This window comes from Fusarium musae, chromosome 3 (assembly GCF_019915245.1).
Source record: "Fusarium musae strain F31 chromosome 3, whole genome shotgun sequence".
Taxonomy (NCBI): Eukaryota; Fungi; Ascomycota; class Sordariomycetes; order Hypocreales; family Nectriaceae; genus Fusarium; species Fusarium musae.
In genome coordinates this window covers 1,830,033-1,847,637 of record NC_058389.1, presented here as the reverse complement: position 1 = coordinate 1,847,637, position 17,605 = coordinate 1,830,033, and the positions used below count along the sequence as shown (strand labels likewise).

The 17,605-nt window shown below is 48.5% G+C and overlaps 6 protein-coding genes across 6 annotated transcripts; 3 read left to right on the top strand and 3 right to left on the bottom strand.

Moving 5' to 3' along the window:
• Positions 1-396: 396 nt before the first annotated feature.
• On the bottom strand, positions 397-1,746 carry J7337_004037 (uncharacterized protein; the record flags this gene model as incomplete). The annotated part of the gene is made up of 4 exons (XM_044821740.1): positions 397-572; positions 622-904; positions 956-1,523; positions 1,583-1,746. 4 exons carry the CDS (start codon positions 1,744-1,746, stop codon positions 397-399), a joined length of 1,191 nt encoding a protein of 396 aa, XP_044683073.1.
• Positions 1,747-2,857: 1,111 nt separating this feature from the next.
• Positions 2,858-4,841, top strand: J7337_004036 (uncharacterized protein; the record flags this gene model as incomplete). The annotated part of the gene is made up of 3 exons (XM_044821739.1): positions 2,858-3,895; positions 3,973-4,419; positions 4,479-4,841. The coding sequence occupies 3 exons, from the start codon at positions 2,858-2,860 to the stop codon at positions 4,839-4,841; spliced, it is 1,848 nt and encodes a 615-aa protein (XP_044683072.1).
• A 346-nt stretch (positions 4,842-5,187) lies between these two features.
• Positions 5,188-5,901, bottom strand: J7337_004035 (uncharacterized protein; the record flags this gene model as incomplete). The annotated part of the gene is made up of 1 exon (XM_044821738.1): positions 5,188-5,901. The coding sequence occupies one exon, from the start codon at positions 5,899-5,901 to the stop codon at positions 5,188-5,190; it is 714 nt and encodes a 237-aa protein (XP_044683071.1).
• Positions 5,902-6,384: 483 nt separating this feature from the next.
• J7337_004034 (uncharacterized protein) lies at positions 6,385-7,801 on the bottom strand (the record flags this gene model as incomplete). Its single annotated transcript, XM_044821737.1, has 2 exons — positions 6,385-6,888; positions 6,938-7,801. 2 exons carry the CDS (start codon positions 7,799-7,801, stop codon positions 6,385-6,387), a joined length of 1,368 nt encoding a protein of 455 aa, XP_044683070.1.
• A 1,993-nt stretch (positions 7,802-9,794) lies between these two features.
• On the top strand, positions 9,795-11,551 carry J7337_004033 (uncharacterized protein; the record flags this gene model as incomplete). The annotated part of the gene is made up of 2 exons (XM_044821736.1): positions 9,795-10,281; positions 10,335-11,551. The coding sequence occupies 2 exons, from the start codon at positions 9,795-9,797 to the stop codon at positions 11,549-11,551; spliced, it is 1,704 nt and encodes a 567-aa protein (XP_044683069.1).
• Positions 11,552-11,992: 441 nt separating this feature from the next.
• On the top strand, positions 11,993-13,837 carry J7337_004032 (uncharacterized protein; the record flags this gene model as incomplete). The annotated part of the gene is made up of 1 exon (XM_044821735.1): positions 11,993-13,837. The coding sequence occupies one exon, from the start codon at positions 11,993-11,995 to the stop codon at positions 13,835-13,837; it is 1,845 nt and encodes a 614-aa protein (XP_044683068.1).
• Between the last annotated feature and the right edge of the window lie 3,768 nt (positions 13,838-17,605).

Below are 17,605 nucleotides of genomic sequence, written 5' to 3'. Positions count from 1 at the left end.
CATGGCTCACCGGTCAACCCGGGATATGGTCTCAATGGGCACAAATGCCTGTATCGATATTCTCGAAGCCATCATCTATTGGAGGGCGCTATTAAGTAATTGGCTTCTAACAGAGATGGATATCACTGTAACTATCAAGGTACAAAAAGACTATTTGTACGATGAGAGCCTTATTAACCGGCGGGAGAAAACGACCGGAGATCAATTGTTTGCCCCACGCCATTTACATTGTGCATCGCTTGCTCTGCATTATGATGATGATTGGCTTCATTTCCCTTCTTATGCGGTAAAACATATCAGATTTGTTGCCTTGTTTAACGAGATCATTTTCTAAGTTTGAAATCTCAATCTTGAGGTATAGGGCTTCGTTGTTATAGAATATGCATGTAGCGGCATCTAGAAGTTCTCCTTGCCAGAGAACTTCTCATTCTGTACAAGCTCAATCCAGTAGCCATCAGGATCCAGCAAGAAGGCAACGTTCTTCATTCGGCCGTCTGTAAGTCTCTTCTTCCAGCTCACGTTCAGATCCTCGAATCGCTTGCAAGCCGCGTCAATGTTGTCAACCGAAACGCCTAAACTTGTTAGCTTCATGTATGCTCTCCTACACAGATATTAACTCACAGATGTGGCCGAATCCCTGAGGCTGGCTGTTACCATCATGATAGTGGAAGTTCTCGTCTTTCTCGGTGCCATAGTTCCATGTCAATTCGAGAAGACCCTCCCGATGGGTAATGGTATTCTCATCCTGGCCTTCAGGGAAAGGCTGATCGCCAGGGTATCCGAGGAAGTAAAGGTTGAAGCCGGCCTCAGGGTTCTCAAGGGTGCGCAGTCGAGACATGCCAAGAACCTCCTGATAGTACTTCAAGGACTTCTCAGCATCCTTGACACGAAGCATGGTGTGGTTCTAGATCATTAGCTAGAGATTCTAGAAGATCGGCAAGAATGGTGAACAAACCATAGTGTACGTTGATACATCAGTCTCCTTCACATCCTCTGTCTGCTTGTAATCGTTTCTGGCAACCACCTCGACCCAGTAGCCATCAGGGTCAAGTACAAAGGCGATGTTTCGCATGCGTCCATCCGTCAGCTTTTTCTGGAACTTGTAACCAGCATCCTCAATACGCTTGCAGGCAGCCTGGATGTTGTCGACGGCAATGCAGGTGTGGCCAAAACCACGGTTAGGCTCTTGGTTACCATTGTTCACCTTGTACTCAGGGTCATCCTCAGTGCCGTAGTTGTGAGTCAACTCGATAAGTCCTTGTCTGTCAAAAGTGCTCTTGTTGTGTGACAAGGCATTAGGAGAGTCATAGCCAAAGAAGTAGAGGTCGAATTTGCTATCAGGGAACTCGAGCTTCTTCACAAGGCTCATACCAAGGAATTCGTAGAATTTAGCTGCATTTGGGTCAATATTCGCACAGGTAGTGAGTTGGTTCAGTTTAAGCTTAAGATGAGGCTTGATGATCAGGGCTGTGGACATCAAGGTGCCTGACTTACCGGAAGCCTTGGGGTCCTTGACTCGGATCCTTTTGAACCGAGTTAGTATATACTTTCCTAACGAAGATGCATGGAGATCTGCACTTACATTGAGTGGTTGAACTTGTAGTTCTTGGTATCTGTAGTTGAAGCCATGGTGACTAATCTGGATTGTCCAGCAGCAATAGCAGGTACAGGAATACGGGGAACTGTCTGTCTAGTAAGAAAGTTTTGGATGGACCTGATGCGCTGTGCGGCTCTTGCAAAGTTCATTGAGCCTTTTGTGCAGTATGAATTGAGTCTGTGAGAAATTATTGGATTTTATCATGATAGCCGAAACATTGGATCGTTGAGTAAGCCCCTCCATTCGGTAACTAACCCCACCTCTGACGTCAAAGCATCCTTTGTAGAAGCAGAGAGATCACAATTTCTATAGCACTACAGTACGCAGTCATCTACAATCACTTGATATTCAATTATGTCAAAAGATCTCTGTCAGTTCTCCTGTAGTTGTTAATCATGAAAGAGGCACCATAAGGTAAGTTCAAAACTGATTAACACGGTGTTGTGTAGGGTAGGTATTCTTTCTGGCCGGGCTCGGAATGACAATGCATATGTATGTTCGGAACTGAGTAAACTGCCTATCTGTTACAGGTCCCTTCTAGGATAAACTGGTCTTTATTAGGTATGGGTATCCTCTTGTCCTGATGCAGCGAAGGCGCATTGTTTCACAGGGCCATTGGCTATCTATTGTCGTAAGAATGTAACTCAACCCCCTCTCTCATTGTATTCTCTATGACACAGGCTTCCATTTCAACAAGCGGTACCATCATATTCCCACACACCATACATGGATGCCAGTTAATAATTTGTTAGGTTTCAGCTTAGTGACATAAAGGATGATGCTGATTCTACACTGCCTATCCCCTTTTGTTAGCGACACAGACATCAAATTGTATGAACCGTACAAAAATAAACCCAGCTTTATGCACCTTTACCGAATATGTCGTCAATGAACCTAGGCCAACTGCTGTAGTTCACTGTTGAGGGGCCGTTCTCAGCCGCCAACAGCCTGTGGAACTAATTTAGCGGCCCTGGGCAGCCAAACCTAAAAGAGATGGATTTCTATTTACTCACCTCAGGGTTGCCGCAGTCAGTATTAGGTAGTTAGCCGCCCACTCATCGCAATACCTCGCGTTCTTTGACTTTACGCCCTTTCTTTACGGTTTCTTTTCTCAATCCTCACCACATCACAGCATTAATGCCATGATATATTTATCATCATCTAAGCTATTGCCCCTTGTTTAGAATTACGTTCAAGGCTAGCAATAGTGACCGCCAACTCGAAACTGTAAACGTCTGCAAAAGCAACACTTTAGCCATCATGGATCGATTCCGAACTACTGCGGGCGAATATGAGGACTCGGCCATCATGGACGATCTAAAGGCTGTTGGGTATCAGGAAATTACTGGATTGCAGGAAGCCCAGGCTCGGTCGCCCTTGACGAAAACGCGGTCCATGTCCGATGGAGGAGGAACCCCCTCTCGACTCTCTCCCTCACCACGCATCGTCGAGGCATCTCGACGGACTTCAAAAGACGACACTAGTATTCCGACACCTCAGCCAGTGACGCCCCGGCGACCAAACTTTTCCAGCCGTGGCTTTTCCATACAGATGCCCCCTCGAGAATTTACTCCACCAGCCGCGAACTCATATGCCAAACCCGCACCTCTATCACCTAAACTGGACCACTCCCAGATATACGCATCTCCAACCAATATACTTCCTCGTCGTTCCCGTGGTCTCGACTTCTCTCGCGCCGCTACCAGCCTGCATCACTCGACCCTCGCCGAGCAGTCTTCTCCCGATTCATCGCCCACCGCTGGTGGCCGGGCTATGAACATACCGAGCCGAAGAAGTCATTATGCCGGCCCGGAACAAACATCGACGTCTCTGTGGTCCGTCATGGGCAACCAGGAAAAGATGCACATCAGCAGCTCGCTTGGGAGCCAGGCGATTGGCTCTGATTCGTCAAGTACCTCTGATGACGATGACCTGATGGATGAGGACATGGACGAGACCTACGTAACAACTCCGCAAGTCCATAAGATTGGTCCAATTCTCGGTCCCCAAGGGTCTGGTGGGACCTTTGGATCCCCTGCAATGAGCAGCCTCATGAGTTTCCAACAGCGACAAAGACCCCGCAAACAAGCCAAGAAGAAGGCTCGTGGGTCCTTGGGACTGGGATTCAGTGGTGCATCTCTATCCAAGTCACCACCAACTAATTCTTCTCGAGCCCGTCGCGAGAGCATCAGTTGGCAGGCTAATCAATTGCACATTTCTGGTGCAGATTCCGATGAGACACGAGCAATGGGAGATGTGGACGGGCTTGGAGATGGGCAGCGCAATGTCATTCGGAGGGTAGTAACAAGACGGGGAAATCTTTTGGCAAGTCACTTATATCAGATTCATACGAGCACGCAACTAATTCGGTACAGCCCAAGACAAAAGGATTCGCGCGCATTCGTGCTGCGCTCATGGAAGAGAGCACTCCCGCCGAGTCTGAGTTTCGTCGAGAGGCCGAAGTTGTTAAACAAGTTCGTGATTGCGATATGGAGCTTGAGCCCAGGATCTCACAACCGGCCTTGGAATCAACTCAATCAACAACAGCACCCTCTTCACCCAACTTGACACAGCAAGAAGGCCTGAACGACGTACCCGAGGATGATATCATGGGCGACATATCCGTGGGTCTCTCTAGCAGTTTTAAGCAACATGCTATCAAGAACTCCAAAGGGAAGACGTTCTGGGACACCTTTTCTGAGTCGAGTAGCACCGGCGGCGCCAGAACCACACCGCCTCCTGCCGCTTTTCTTCCTCGAGGCTCATCCTCTGGTATTAGCGAAGACGTGGCGATGGACTCACCGTCAGTTGGTGGAGCTACTGTAAGTGCACCCTTGTCTGGTCAAAAAGAAACAACAAACTAATGTTTTGGGCCCCGCAGAATGGCGGTACTCAACCACCAACTGCTGCAGAAATAACTAGAAGAATCAACAGCAAGCGTCGACGGGATGATGATTTTGATCCTGTTAGCTTCAAACGCCGAGCTGTGAGCCCTGGCATGAGCGTTCACAATTCACCAGTCATGCAGAGTCCACTCCAACGAGATGGTATGTCATGGGGTTCTCGTCCCGGTAGTAACGGCGGCGATAAGGCTGGCAGTAGTGCACCAAGTGAAGCCGGCAGCACACCAGGAAACCTATCCGGCAGTAGCTCTGCGGCTGGACGACTAAACAGTAAAGGCCGGGTTGGTTTCCAAGGAATGATTGATACTCACGATGGGATCATGCGTATGAGCATAGAGTAGCCTGTTTCTTTCTCTCGGGAATATTGGAGTGCCTCGAAGGAATCGAGCCTTTGCACCATGGAACTAAAAGCATATGGAGGCGTTATGAGCTTTGGCGTTGTTTAGGAACGGATTGGTATGGGGTCTTCAAACATACAATCTTTGGAAGCGGCTTGTATTTCTAATACCCTCATCTTGAGCAAAAATATTACGTATCATCAATGTCTCTGATTATATAAATGCCGTGTCTGTAACAGGCAGCCCCTAACGCCTAAGAAGAAGCCTTTCTCAAACCACTCCTTGATTATCCCTCAGAAGAAATCCTAACGCCGCCTATGCCAATCCGCTTGTACCAAATATGATGCCATTACTCCACGCCAACACCCTCCTCTGGAACAGTGAGCGTGCCAAGCTTGTCGTCAAGCCAACGAGCTAGCTCAGTGGCATGACGGCGAAGGGCAGTTACTGCAGCGGCAGAGCCTGCATTACTCTCCAGACTAGCTGATGTTTGTCCACCAGTGCTCAGAATACTGTCCGCTCCATCTGGACTACCAACGTGGGATGACTCGCCAGTGGGAACATGGAGATCATGCACATTGAGCACGCCATGCTCTGTGGCATCTGGGTTGGCGGGTCCGACGCAGACAAAGAGGAGACCGCACTTCAACCTACGGATCACGACAGTACCGCTCGTAAGTTGAACCGTGACGGTAGCAGGCTTGATGCCACGTCCCTTGCCAGACTTGTGTGAGTCGAGCTGCTGGCTTTGTGATAATCGATCTGTCTCGTCTTCGAGGTCATCCTCTTCCGGTGGCGAGCTTCCGATCGGATCGGGTGTGCGAGAACCGGGCAGAGACGCAGCGAGGGCAGGTGCCGAGGTGGAGTGTATGGCGAGGAGGGATGCGGCAACGGTCGCATGTGTTCGAAGAGCGGCCACAGGATGAGGGCTTGCGTGTGCGAGAAGCTTGCCGTGAGGGCTTGTAAGAAGAAGCGTGGGAAGCTGGGGAGTTCGGTTCGCGTTGAGGAACGCCGTAAGGCGCTTTGTGAGGAGAAGAGGAGGCGTTGGGTGGGAGATGGACATGATGATTGAACGATTGGCTATTGACAAGTTGATAGCCTCTGCGGACTTTTCTGAGTCCAGAATCTGACGTGAACCTTCAATAGAATAGGAGAACAGGGTTAGGTTATTATACAGGAACGAGAAAGGACCCGCTCGTTGCTTGGAAGAGAAGAATCAAAGCCTTAATGCGTGTTGAGGTGGAATAGGGAAACGGCTCAGGTCCAGGCCAGGTTCAACTTGTTCAAGCCTCGTTGATAGCGGGGCACCCGAAGTGGAGAGCTTGTGACTGGTTTTATCTCATTGGCTCTGTATATTGACATGCAGTCGTGTAAGATCATTGGCTCTTTCATTGCTGGGCCTTTAATTCGAGCCCGGTTCATGACAAAGAACATGATTATTGTGAGGCACCCAGAAGATTATCTCGGTTTATAAGAGTACTATTAATAAAAATAATAATATATGGAGACAAGACCCTACTACACTTATTCCTGCTTACTCACATTCTCATTGCGTAGCTCTCTGAAGTAGGTCATCCTCAACATCCACGTAGAGTCTCCCCTCCTCAGTCTCTTGCTTCCACTGTCCATATGCGAGCTCCACCATCTGCGCAACCTCTACCATTCTAACCCAAGGTTCCATTCTCTGTGCAGGGTTGTATCCTAGCATTACCATGATCATGGCACGCAATGGTTTGGTGTAACGAGCTCGTGCAAGGTACGAATGGATGTTGATGGTGAACTCGGAGCAATTATGCCAAGCTGGACAATCGGACCATCCTGAGACCTCTTCTTTACATTCCGTCTGGCTTATATGCTCACACCCACCAAGTAAGCAGTCACATCCTTTTTCAGTGGCCTCTTTCTCCAGACAGCCACCGTCTGCGCAGAAAGCGACATGTGAACAACCGCACTCCTCACAGTAGTAAGTTGGAGCCTGGCCAGTCATCATGGTGAAAACCGTCACCCCAATAGACCACAACTCGTCTCCGAGGGTATAGGGTCGATCTCCCTACAGTATGTGAGTTTGTGGTAGTTATTGATCAGCTTTGAGTACCAACCTCGTTCGGAATCGACGCTGGGGGGACACGATAGTCAGATCGAGTATCTTCCAGCCGCCACATCCCCTCCTTTGTAGCCAATGCCATCCCCTTCGAATCTGAGTGAATAGTGTCAGGATCGAATTGATCATCCACAACGTGACATGTGACAGCTGCGTTGCTAAAATCGCCCAGTTTACATTGGCCATAGGTCTCATTGCCTCGAGGATGCTGAAGCCAAACATTCATAGGCTCGATGCAACGATGCAGAATTGGGAACCAATCGGTGTTCACAGAAACCCATTCCCTGACCATATGATGACCAAGTTGCTCGGGCCGGTAAACCAGTCGTTTCCCGTCATGGAGATAAGTCACTGCGCGAATCAAAGAACGCAGAACGTGCCAACAGAGAGATTCCGGTAGATAGAAATCAGGACTTGTGCAGGGATAATGGCGGAACAAAGCGCTGAGGTTACCAGCATCACCAAAGTCCCAGACGAGCATCTGAACATTGTTTTCCGGGACAATGTCAGATGTTTGTGACTTGTTGAAAGGCCAATTTTCTATGACACCAACGATGGAAATGAGGTTTTCGTGATTGAGGATCTGGCGGATAGTGTAGGCTTGATTATGGGTCGATAGAAGTGTGTTGAGAGCTGCAGCCTCTCGATGTGCCTTCGTGACATCGACAGTACCATCAGGCTTCACTCCGAAAGGGCTGCTAGGACTGGCGAGATACTTCTCTCGTCGCGGGTCTCCCTTTCTCGTGACAATCCAGACGTTCTTCTTGACCTTCTCGACGAGCTCAAATGTTGGTTTCTCAACCTCTGTGGCGGGACTACCGAACATCCTGATATCAGGATTCGACGAGGATTCGGAAGTCATGATGATGGTAGAGACGGCGTGTTCACTTGAGGCAAGAGGAAGACGTAGTAGATGAGATGTTCAAGATATTTCTGAGAGTAAATATTCCTCTTGTCATGACCTCTGCTGTCGTCCCTGGGACGGGAACAGATAACAAAGAAGCCAACTCCGACACATGTTGGATGAAGCCAATGATTGCCTCATTTCTTTGTTCGAGTGAATGCGATGCTGTTTGCGCTATCCAAACAAAGAGATGTCTGATTTTGTCAGTTACTGATGTGCATATCGGGGAGTAGCGGTTAGTCTCAAGTACAGGACCATTGCTCGCACGACCCTCTTAGAGTTGTTTCGAACAAAGAAAAGGTGTGATGGGAAAGTTTATAACGTCATGGGTGAATACTCAGCCCGCAATGGCCTAATTGCGTTATTTCTCAATATTTGAGGCAGCCAACAGCCAACAGCCAACAGCCAGCAATCAGTAATTATCATTGTGGCCGCCGTGGTGAAAGCAACCGAGGCAAGTTACAGTAGCTGTTTGATCGATAAAGCACCTCGTCTTGTCAAGTCATGCGATGCCATTGAGTGATTGTGAGTTTATTATGGTGTTCCTCGGGAAATGAAGATTTACATGCAAGCGGGTTTCTAAAATGCCGAAGACCCAAGATTGCGACCAAGTTAGCTCTTGAGTTTCGACTTTGTGTGCAACAGTCTCGGTGCTTCTGGCATGGATTGACGCGGGGGAGGCAACCCGACCACTATTAGCACGTTTCACCCATTCGAGGGACCCGAGAGAATTGGGAGATTTGTTGCGATGCAACCACGCTGAAACTCGAGAATTCGGGAGTACCGATCCAAGTTTCATTTGATAATGTGCTGTTCTTGTCCTTGTCTGTTCTGGTTACACGGCTTTGTTGTTATCCAGAATTATTACCGCTGAACACAGCGGCTAATCGCGCTGATTCGCTGTTAGTGTCTGGCGCCAGGGGATTGGTCGCGCCGTCTTCTTGGGCCGTCAAGATTCCAGTTGGCGGTTGGAGGATAAAGAAAACCAGCCACTGAAACAAGAGAAATGAGCGAACACCAGCGGCAATGCCCAGTCCTCTCCATCCAAGGCCCGACAGAGGCAATAGGTTCAGAACCACTGAGTTCTTGTTGACAGTGGCCTTCTTTTGCGCCGCAGCAATCTCCACAGCCAATCGTTGGTCTCGATGAGCCCTCAAGATAATGCTCTCAACGTTTGGCGTTTGGTACCTGCAGGCAATGGCGCCACTAAAGGCCAGGGTCCTCGTAGCGTTACACTTGCTGTAGATGCTGATCTCCGCTCCTTCCTGTTTGAAGTCAAGTCAGTGCTGGATTGTATTGCGATTTAACTACCTTAGCCCTGAGGCACTCTCCTCTCATTTGAAACATCCCTCCCATTTCCGCCGTGTCTCATTGTTCCAGACTCTCTTTCATTCATCTTCCAGCCTTCTACTGCTATTGTACAGTAATTGTTCTTGCCACTGCTTTGACGGCTCTTTTCTTGGCTTCAGTACAATCTCTCTTGTGTCGGTTTCGTCAATCTTTCATTCCATTGTCTCGAATCTCAAACAATATATCGTCATTCAACCACCGCGAACAGCCATCCTTATATGGCTATTGTTCTCTATTGAGTCCTAACATCTACGGATTTCACTCATCCCTTTAAGATACCTTCTTGAATATATCTCCTGAACAACAAAACATATCTATCTAATCGAAAGTATATACGACATATCAAACTACAGCCATGTGTTCAACTTTACACTAAACCCTCACTTATCGCGCACCGGTTGCAGCACGAAATTATCACGATCGCTTATTTTCATTGTTTTTTTTTCGACGTTCTTGCTTCTGTTTCTTTTGATAGCGGTGTATTCGGTCTTCGCTGGCGAAGGAACCGGATATCTTGCCACTCGATCACTCGACAACCTTTATACCCACCGACGACCTCTGTTTTTCGAAATAGCTTCCTCAGACGATCCCAGTTCTCATCATGACTTGCTGCGGGAATCGAAAGAAGCAGGTCGTGGGGATTGCTGACCAGAAATGGGAATACATCAATCTTCGCGACTTCAAGAGCCGTGGATGCGGAACTGTATTCGCTTATATCTACCTGTGGCTTATGCTTCTCGTTTCAGTTGCGGTCTACGTTGTTGACAGTTTTACTGCCGTCAACCTACTCGTGTTCGATCGTTGGTCTTCAAAGATCGATCCTGCCATCTCTTTCGACGTCACGAAATGGATCTTCTCTATTTGCATTATTCTCTCATTCATCAACCTAGCTTACGAGGGGTTCCGCGCATTTCGGGTTATCAGACGAGGCAATGTAGCGGAATCCTATCTTGACAGCCTAGCCGTTCGATGGGAATCAATTCGACTTGGCTCGCAAGGTTGGAAAAGATTCCTAGTCTTTGCTGAACTCACCAAAAGTAAAGAAGGCGCACAATATATTGCGCTCTTCACATATTTCAACTTTCAAGGTATGCTTACATGTTATGTTAACTTATGAAATACTCTTTACTAATTTCTATAGCCTGGATCCGAGTCATCATCTGCTCAGGTCCTCGCCAGGTCCTCAATGCTTTTACACTCAAGTCAGTGTATGAGGCACAGTTGACGCCTACAGCAGACAATGTAGGCGACTCCATTACTGGATTCTTCGAGAAGATCAAGATTCTTGCCGAAGAAGATTATCAACAGGCACTTATTCTTTCCGGAATGTGTTTCACTCTGGTTATCTGGGTGTTTTCTGCGCTTTTCCTTCTCGCTGCCGTTCTGTTTTGGGTATTCTTTTTATACCATTGGATTCCTGCAGCCGACGGTGGTCTTTCTGGATACTGTGAGCGGAAGGTCACCAAGGCATTGATGAAGATTGTCACAAAGACGGTCAACAAAGCTCTAGCTAGGGAGGAGGCCAGCCGCTTTAAGGCTGAAATCAAGGCGGCCAAGAAGAATGGAGAGAAGCCTCACCTCGACCGAGCTGCCACCTTACCAACTTTGCCAAACGTTGGCCCAGTCACCAAGATGGATCACCCACCAATGCTCAATCGTAACGACACCATGATGACATTGCCACCTTACACCTCACGCCCCGGTACGCCAGGTGGCATGGAGAACGCACCCCCAGCTTCAGAACGAACTTTGCCATCAAGACAGGGCACTACGGCATCTATCGCGAGCTACGCATCCCGAGCCACTTCTAGATCCGGAGGTGGATATGGACGGATCGCATCCCCCGTGCCTGATGTGCCTCCTATTAACTACCAGGGACAGACTCAACCCCGATCTACCACTGACAGGCATGATAACTTTGGGCCTTATCCTCCAAATCAAATGGCAATGGACCCAATGACAACTCTTCCCGGGCGATTTACAGAGAGTCCTGGTCCAATAAACTCTGACATGGCGCCTTTCTTCCCTCCCCCGACTCGCGCCCCCAGCGCTCGCCCTATGGATACCTTTTCGCAGCCCATGGGAACATTTCCTTCGGCTCAGACACCCCAGTACCAAGCTTACAATCCTGGAGGTCGCATGAGCACTACATCATCTGTGAACTCTCACCAGGGCGGAGCCGCAATGCAACGGCCCTTCAATCCTCCAGTACGAAGTGCTACAGGGCCAATGCCTTTTCGGGGACCTCCACAAAGGAACTTGACGAACCCAATGCCGCCTCGCGCAGCATCTGCAAGACCTGAAAGGGCCCCTCCCTATAACTATGATGTTGAATCTCAAAGACCAGGTGGTTGGTAAATGATTACATCAAATATGTTGGATTATTAATGAATCACGAATCAATAATATCATGTTCATAGGTGGACTTTTGCCCCAAGAAGCCTGAATAGAAGTGATAGATGACAATATTTGACATGTTGGAGGGAGTGGTGTTGCCATGCTGACTTGGGCGTTCTGATTACTTATTATTCGTGCTAATGTCGTGAGCAACCCTGCAGTGTGGTCAACTACGCCCTTAAAAGAGAAAAGCCCACGGCTGGCGATTTGTCGACAGCAGGAACTCAATCTTGGTTGCTGACATATACTGATGACATAGAATTGACTAAGTCGGAGGTTTAATAGAGCGGCATGACCAAGCTATTTCTTTTGAACATTCTCTTTCACAGTCTTGCACTGAGCTTACAATACGCATTTCAAAGTCATTTACTACAATTATACGGACCCTTTGTCAATAACAACATGCCCTCAGCGACATCAGAATGGCACGAGGGCGAACTAGCCGTGCAAAAGCAACTCAAAGTCCCTAAAAGAGGAAACCCAACGTTTCCAGGTTTAGCACCCCAGTATGGCATGCGAGTGATGCAGTCGCCCTTGGTAGCCCTCGGAACGCTGGATAGCGAGGGTCGCCCATGGGCTACAGTATGGGGCGGAGACCGGGGCTTTGCAAGGCCAGTAGCTGAAGGCGTGCTCGCGTTCAACAGCTCAGTTGATACTCGCCACGATCCTGTCTTTAGAGCCCTCTGGGATGGGATTGACGATGACGGGGTGAAAGAAGGCGCTATTAACAGGCCGAATGGAGGCGAAGGAAAAGGAATGGCAGGATTATCCATCGACCTGGAGACCAGAGATCGCGTAAAGCTGGTAGGAAACATGATTGCCGGTGCCACAGTAGAGGAAGGCAAAGCAGTACAGATGGCCATGGCTGTAACCGAGAGTCTGGGCAACTGTCCGAAATATCTCAACAAAAAGGATATTGTACCTAATGAGATGGCACCAGAGCTTGTCTTGGACAAGCTGCCCTTGTCACAGGAGGCCCTAGATCTGGTTGCAGCGGCAGACATGTTCTTCTTGTCGAGCACAAATGGGGTCACAATGGACACAAATCATCGTGGAGGAAGTCCAGGGTTCATGAGGATTATCAAGAATGAAAAGGACGGACTGGACCTGATATATCCAGAGTGTGAGTTTTACATCCCCTTGTTCATGAACAAAGCTAATGAAGTATCAGTCTCAGGCAATAGACTATATCAGACACTCGGCAACTTCAGAGTGAATCCACTGGTTGGCATTGTTATTCCAGATTATAACACAGCCAACGTTCTTTATGCCACAGGCAGCGCATCAATACTTGTTGGTGATGAGGCTTCTTCTTATCTTGCAAGAACAAAACTTGCGGTAAAGATCTCAATTACTGCTGCAAAGTTCGTCAAGTCGGGACTGCCTTTCCGAGGCGCACTGGGCGAATACTCGCCTTACAACCCTCCTGTCCGTCACTTACTCTCAGAATACGATGCGCATATTGCCGACGCCTCATTAAATGGTATCACGGCAAGCTTGATTAAGCGTGAAGTTCTTACGCCATCCATTGACCGATACACCTTTGAGCTATCTTCGACAAAGCCTATCAATGCATGGCACGCAGGACAGTATATCACTTTGGACTTTGAGCAAGAAGTGTCGAGTGGCTACAGTCATATGGCCGATCACGATCCTCAAAGTATCAACGATGACTATGTCCGAACGTTTACTGTGTCAAGCCCACCAGAGAACAATAGAGAGGTACAAATCACAATGAGGAAACATGGTCCAGTCACGAGCTTCCTGAGAAAGCACAACCTTCGTGTGCCTTTGGAGATACCGGTAATTGGCTTTGGCGGCGAAGAGGGCTTCCGCGTCCCTTTGGAACCGAAAGGTCCTCAATCTGTCTTTATCGCGGCTGGTGTAGGAATTACGCCTGTCCTTGCACAAGCGCCAGCTGTACTTCAACACGAAGCTCCATTTGTGCTGCTCTGGACTCTACGCTACGAGGACTTACCCCTTGCGAGTGACACGTTCTCAAGAATTCCAGGGCTCTCAAATGTGACTACACTGTTCGTCACTGGTCAGCCGGACAAGGAGAACTTGTTGGAGGACGCCGAGCGGGCTGGGACACGGGTAGTAAAGCGACGAATAGGCGCTGATGATATCGAGAGGTTCAAAGGCCAAAACGCCCGTTTCTTTCTGTGCACAGCACCAGCTCTGCTGACTGCCCTGGAAGGTTGGTTGCTGGGAGAGAAGGTTGTCTGGGAGGACTTTGGATATTGAGGAGTGTAGCATACAAATTGAAGTACTTTCCTGGTTCCGGCTCATCTGTTTCCTTGGCTGCCTGGGCACATGTCTCACACCTCGGCCCGCCGGAGGTTCATGTTAGCCTACGGCGGTGCAAAGGACAATTGAAGAAGTACCGTAGGGTCAAACCCCATGTTCCTTGAAGCTTGCCTCTAGTTGCGGGGAGCGTTCCACTGCCGAGTTAGTCAAAGTCTGGGGTTGAGGAGAAGAGCTGAGCTTCTTGAATCGGATTTGATCTACATCAGCCTCTCATTGCGAGCATAAGCCGATCAACGCTGCGTATGCCACATCATCAAATGGAAACAAAACTGGGCTGTCCTATGGAATCTCCTGAATCGAGAATGAATTGGTAAAGGCTACCTTTGTAGTCATGTAATCTACTAATGAACTCGTTTCCCCGCAAACATGTTCGGGAGTTACGCTTTGTCCCACATCCCGCACTGGATGCTGCGGATCCGCACATTCTTTGTCTATGGCGGAGGGACTTATAAATCTAATATTATTAAGCTCAGGTGGAATATTTGGCTTTTCCTTGATCTGGCAAACGGTGGATGCAGTTCACGGGGTCCTTAATGGCGTGTGAGATATCCCTTGTTGATTTCGTCAGCTTCGGCATAAAGTAAGGTCAAATTTACAACGTTATAAGTGAATGCTCCGAATCGTAGAGATTTATAGCCTCTTGTGTGTGAGCGTACTCGGGTGGTAATACTGGTAGGCTGTCACGGTGTATTTCATCTTTTTTCGCATTACTGTAACTAGGAGGGTTCTCATAGTTCTCAGAAAAGCCGCCACGAACCAAGAGACTCTGGAAGTAAAAACCTCTACTATCAATTGCCCCAATCAGTGACTCCTGGTGGAAATGGTCCCGAAGTCGCTCAAAGCGGTTCTTTTTTATCAACATCTGCTCCCGTAACTACCTCCCGCAGTCTCAAGTCACTGCCCTATCTCTCGGCCATGTCCAGATGAATGCTTACTTGTACTTTCCGAAGAACAGCAAGATACGTCTATTTCCTCGGACAAAATATTACAGTGATGACACCGAATTTCCGAGGATTTGCAAGCTGGTCCGCTGTCGGACCCCCATCCCTCACTCACCTAAAACGGACAGGCTAAAATGAATCCATCGCAGCACTATCGTGGCAGAAGCAGCTTCGAGCTGGGGACACAGTGGACCTCTTTCAGCTCCCTCCAAAGTATCAATTGGTCCGCTAAGTAGCTAATAAGAGACACGCGTGTTTTCTCGGCGTCTGACTAGCAACGAGGCGAGCTGTCTTCTGAAACCGTCTGGCTAAAAGAGAAAATACCTGGTGTGATTACGAATTCTTGGCGTAGAATATTGTCTGTGGTTTTCGATAGTTCGGCTGCGAGTTTAAAGAAGCGATCGGGTGTCAGTTACAAGTAGGACTTGGTTGAAGGTATAGGAAGCCCATGTTGAAAGAACAGGAGTGGTGATTCGATGGCAATCAAAATAGCGAAAAACTAGTTAATGTCGCAGATGTTTCTCCTGCTTCTCCGCCAAAGGGCACGACATGGACATAAATTATTCATATTCTTGGGAGACCATGATCTGACTTTCTCTTTAAAGTCACAGCACGCAGATTGGCTGTGCTAAATTCGAGAAGCGGTACATTTTTGAATCACGAGTCAACAGTACAACGCTGTTGAGAATGGTGGAGAAAGCTCGTTTGGGGCTCCAAGCACATCCATGTTTATATGACCCAGGGATGAGCGTGGAGCCAACTGCTGCAATAGAGCTTTGACTATAATAAGTTGCTGTTTGAGAGATTTAATGGATAAACCTCAATGTTGATCGGGGCGGTTTGAGACACTGCCGGCTCAACTTACTAAAGATCACACAGTTATGCTAACCATTTATGTAATTGTCAATCGAGAAACCTTCAGCGTAGGAGTTCTGGCAATCAAAGATAGCTAGAATCACCCCGCATTTCCTGGCAGGGATTGAAGAAAGTGATTGTCGTTGGTATGGAATCTGATTGATTCATGGTGCTTACAAAGACATCTTTGTGGCAGAGCAACGAAGTCAGACTGGAAGACAGCCCAATGTCAGAGAATGGCAAATTCCGTCAGTTGTAAACGGAGCAGATCATCAAGCAAGCCGAGATATCTTGCTTTGAGTTTGGTCTGCATGCTGAAGATTTACAGAAACTATGATTTGTAGTTATACGGTTGATAACCATATTGGTTGACCGATTGAAAGCTACCTTCAGCAGCACAGCTCCAGAGACCAATTCGATGAGCTTCGGTAAGACAGACCAAGGCCGACAATGCAACTTTACAGGGAACCTATTGGTGCTACCGTAGAGCTTAGGTTCATGCTGCTACTGATGTCCCTCTGTCCCTGTATCACGTTCCCTCGAGCCGGCTTGGTGGAGTGGCTCAGATCGCCGTCGTCATACCCCGCCACTAAAAGTTAGAACGTGAATGATTTAGTGAGTAATCAAGAGTGCCTTTGAAGCGAGCAAGGCCAAGCATGGGTGAAGATTGGAGAGGAAGGAAACCTCATAGAGATCGGTGGTAAGGGAATCGTGGCATAATTGGACGTCTCCAGTGCTGTAGATGATGGGAATTGGGAACGAGCCAATGGGGGAAACTAACCATTCCAGGAGTTACCAGGTGTAAAATCTTCAACAACCAAAGCAAAACAAATGGACAGCATAACAAAAACAGTGGCTTCGTTGCACTCCGCTGAGGTCGATGGCGTGCGAATGGTGCGTCAAAGGCCTGGACTTTCGTATTTTGTGGGTGATTCTGTACCTCCCATGGATTCAGTTGAGTTAATGTCCACGATGGGTGACTAGGGTGTTCGAATGGCTAGGTTCGGATTCTTTAGCAGGCCTGAATCTGACCTACCAGAATGCTCAGCGCAGAGCCTATTCCCTCTGTAGTCCCACATTTTCCCTTGCTAAGGCAATGGATCTCGGCGCACGCGCAACCCAGCACTCGCCCACCATCTTTGGCCTATGCCTGCCTGCCCTGCCTGGAGATTTGAATCCAATTCTCGCAGAAGGGCCGTAAGGAAAACCTTCTTTCTTCTACTTCTACTTTAACTTCCCACTTCCATCTTCTTCTCTATTCCCGCCCAGACGAACACACTCACTCATTCACTTACATGACCCCTGTTCACACGCCAGCAGCCTCAACCCAATAAGCGATAATACCTGCGAAACTCTTACTGCATCATCATAATACGTGCAATACTTGCTGATTTCGGAACCCCCGCCATCGCCATCGCCATCCGCCTATCCATTTCTCCAGACTTGCGCAGTATCAAGTCAACAACAATCGCAAAGTTGCCACATCTCTATTTCGACCATCTCCTGAAAGCCCCGACGACTTCAATCACCGCAACTGGCTGGATCTGCCCATTTTCAACGAGTCGGTCGTAATTCGGTCTCTGCGCCGATACTGCCGTGCCCCTCGCTTCCGTTCGCCGTCAACTACCGGCGCCGGCCGCTGTTGCTCATCGGATCGCGAAACCCCTCGTTCCGCTCAACCCGCCACTCTCATCTCAGAAACCGATATCAACTACACAGCAATAGCCGAAATGGCTTGCGACTACCAATACGTTAAGGAGCACACGAGGGAGGGTTACGTTTTTCCCTCGCACCGCTTCCAACGATCATGTCCTCCAGACAAAACTCCGCTATGTCTCGTTGCTTGCGGCTCTTTCAGCCCAATCACCTATCTCCAGTAAGCTTAACCTGATGACTATGGCTCTTTTGA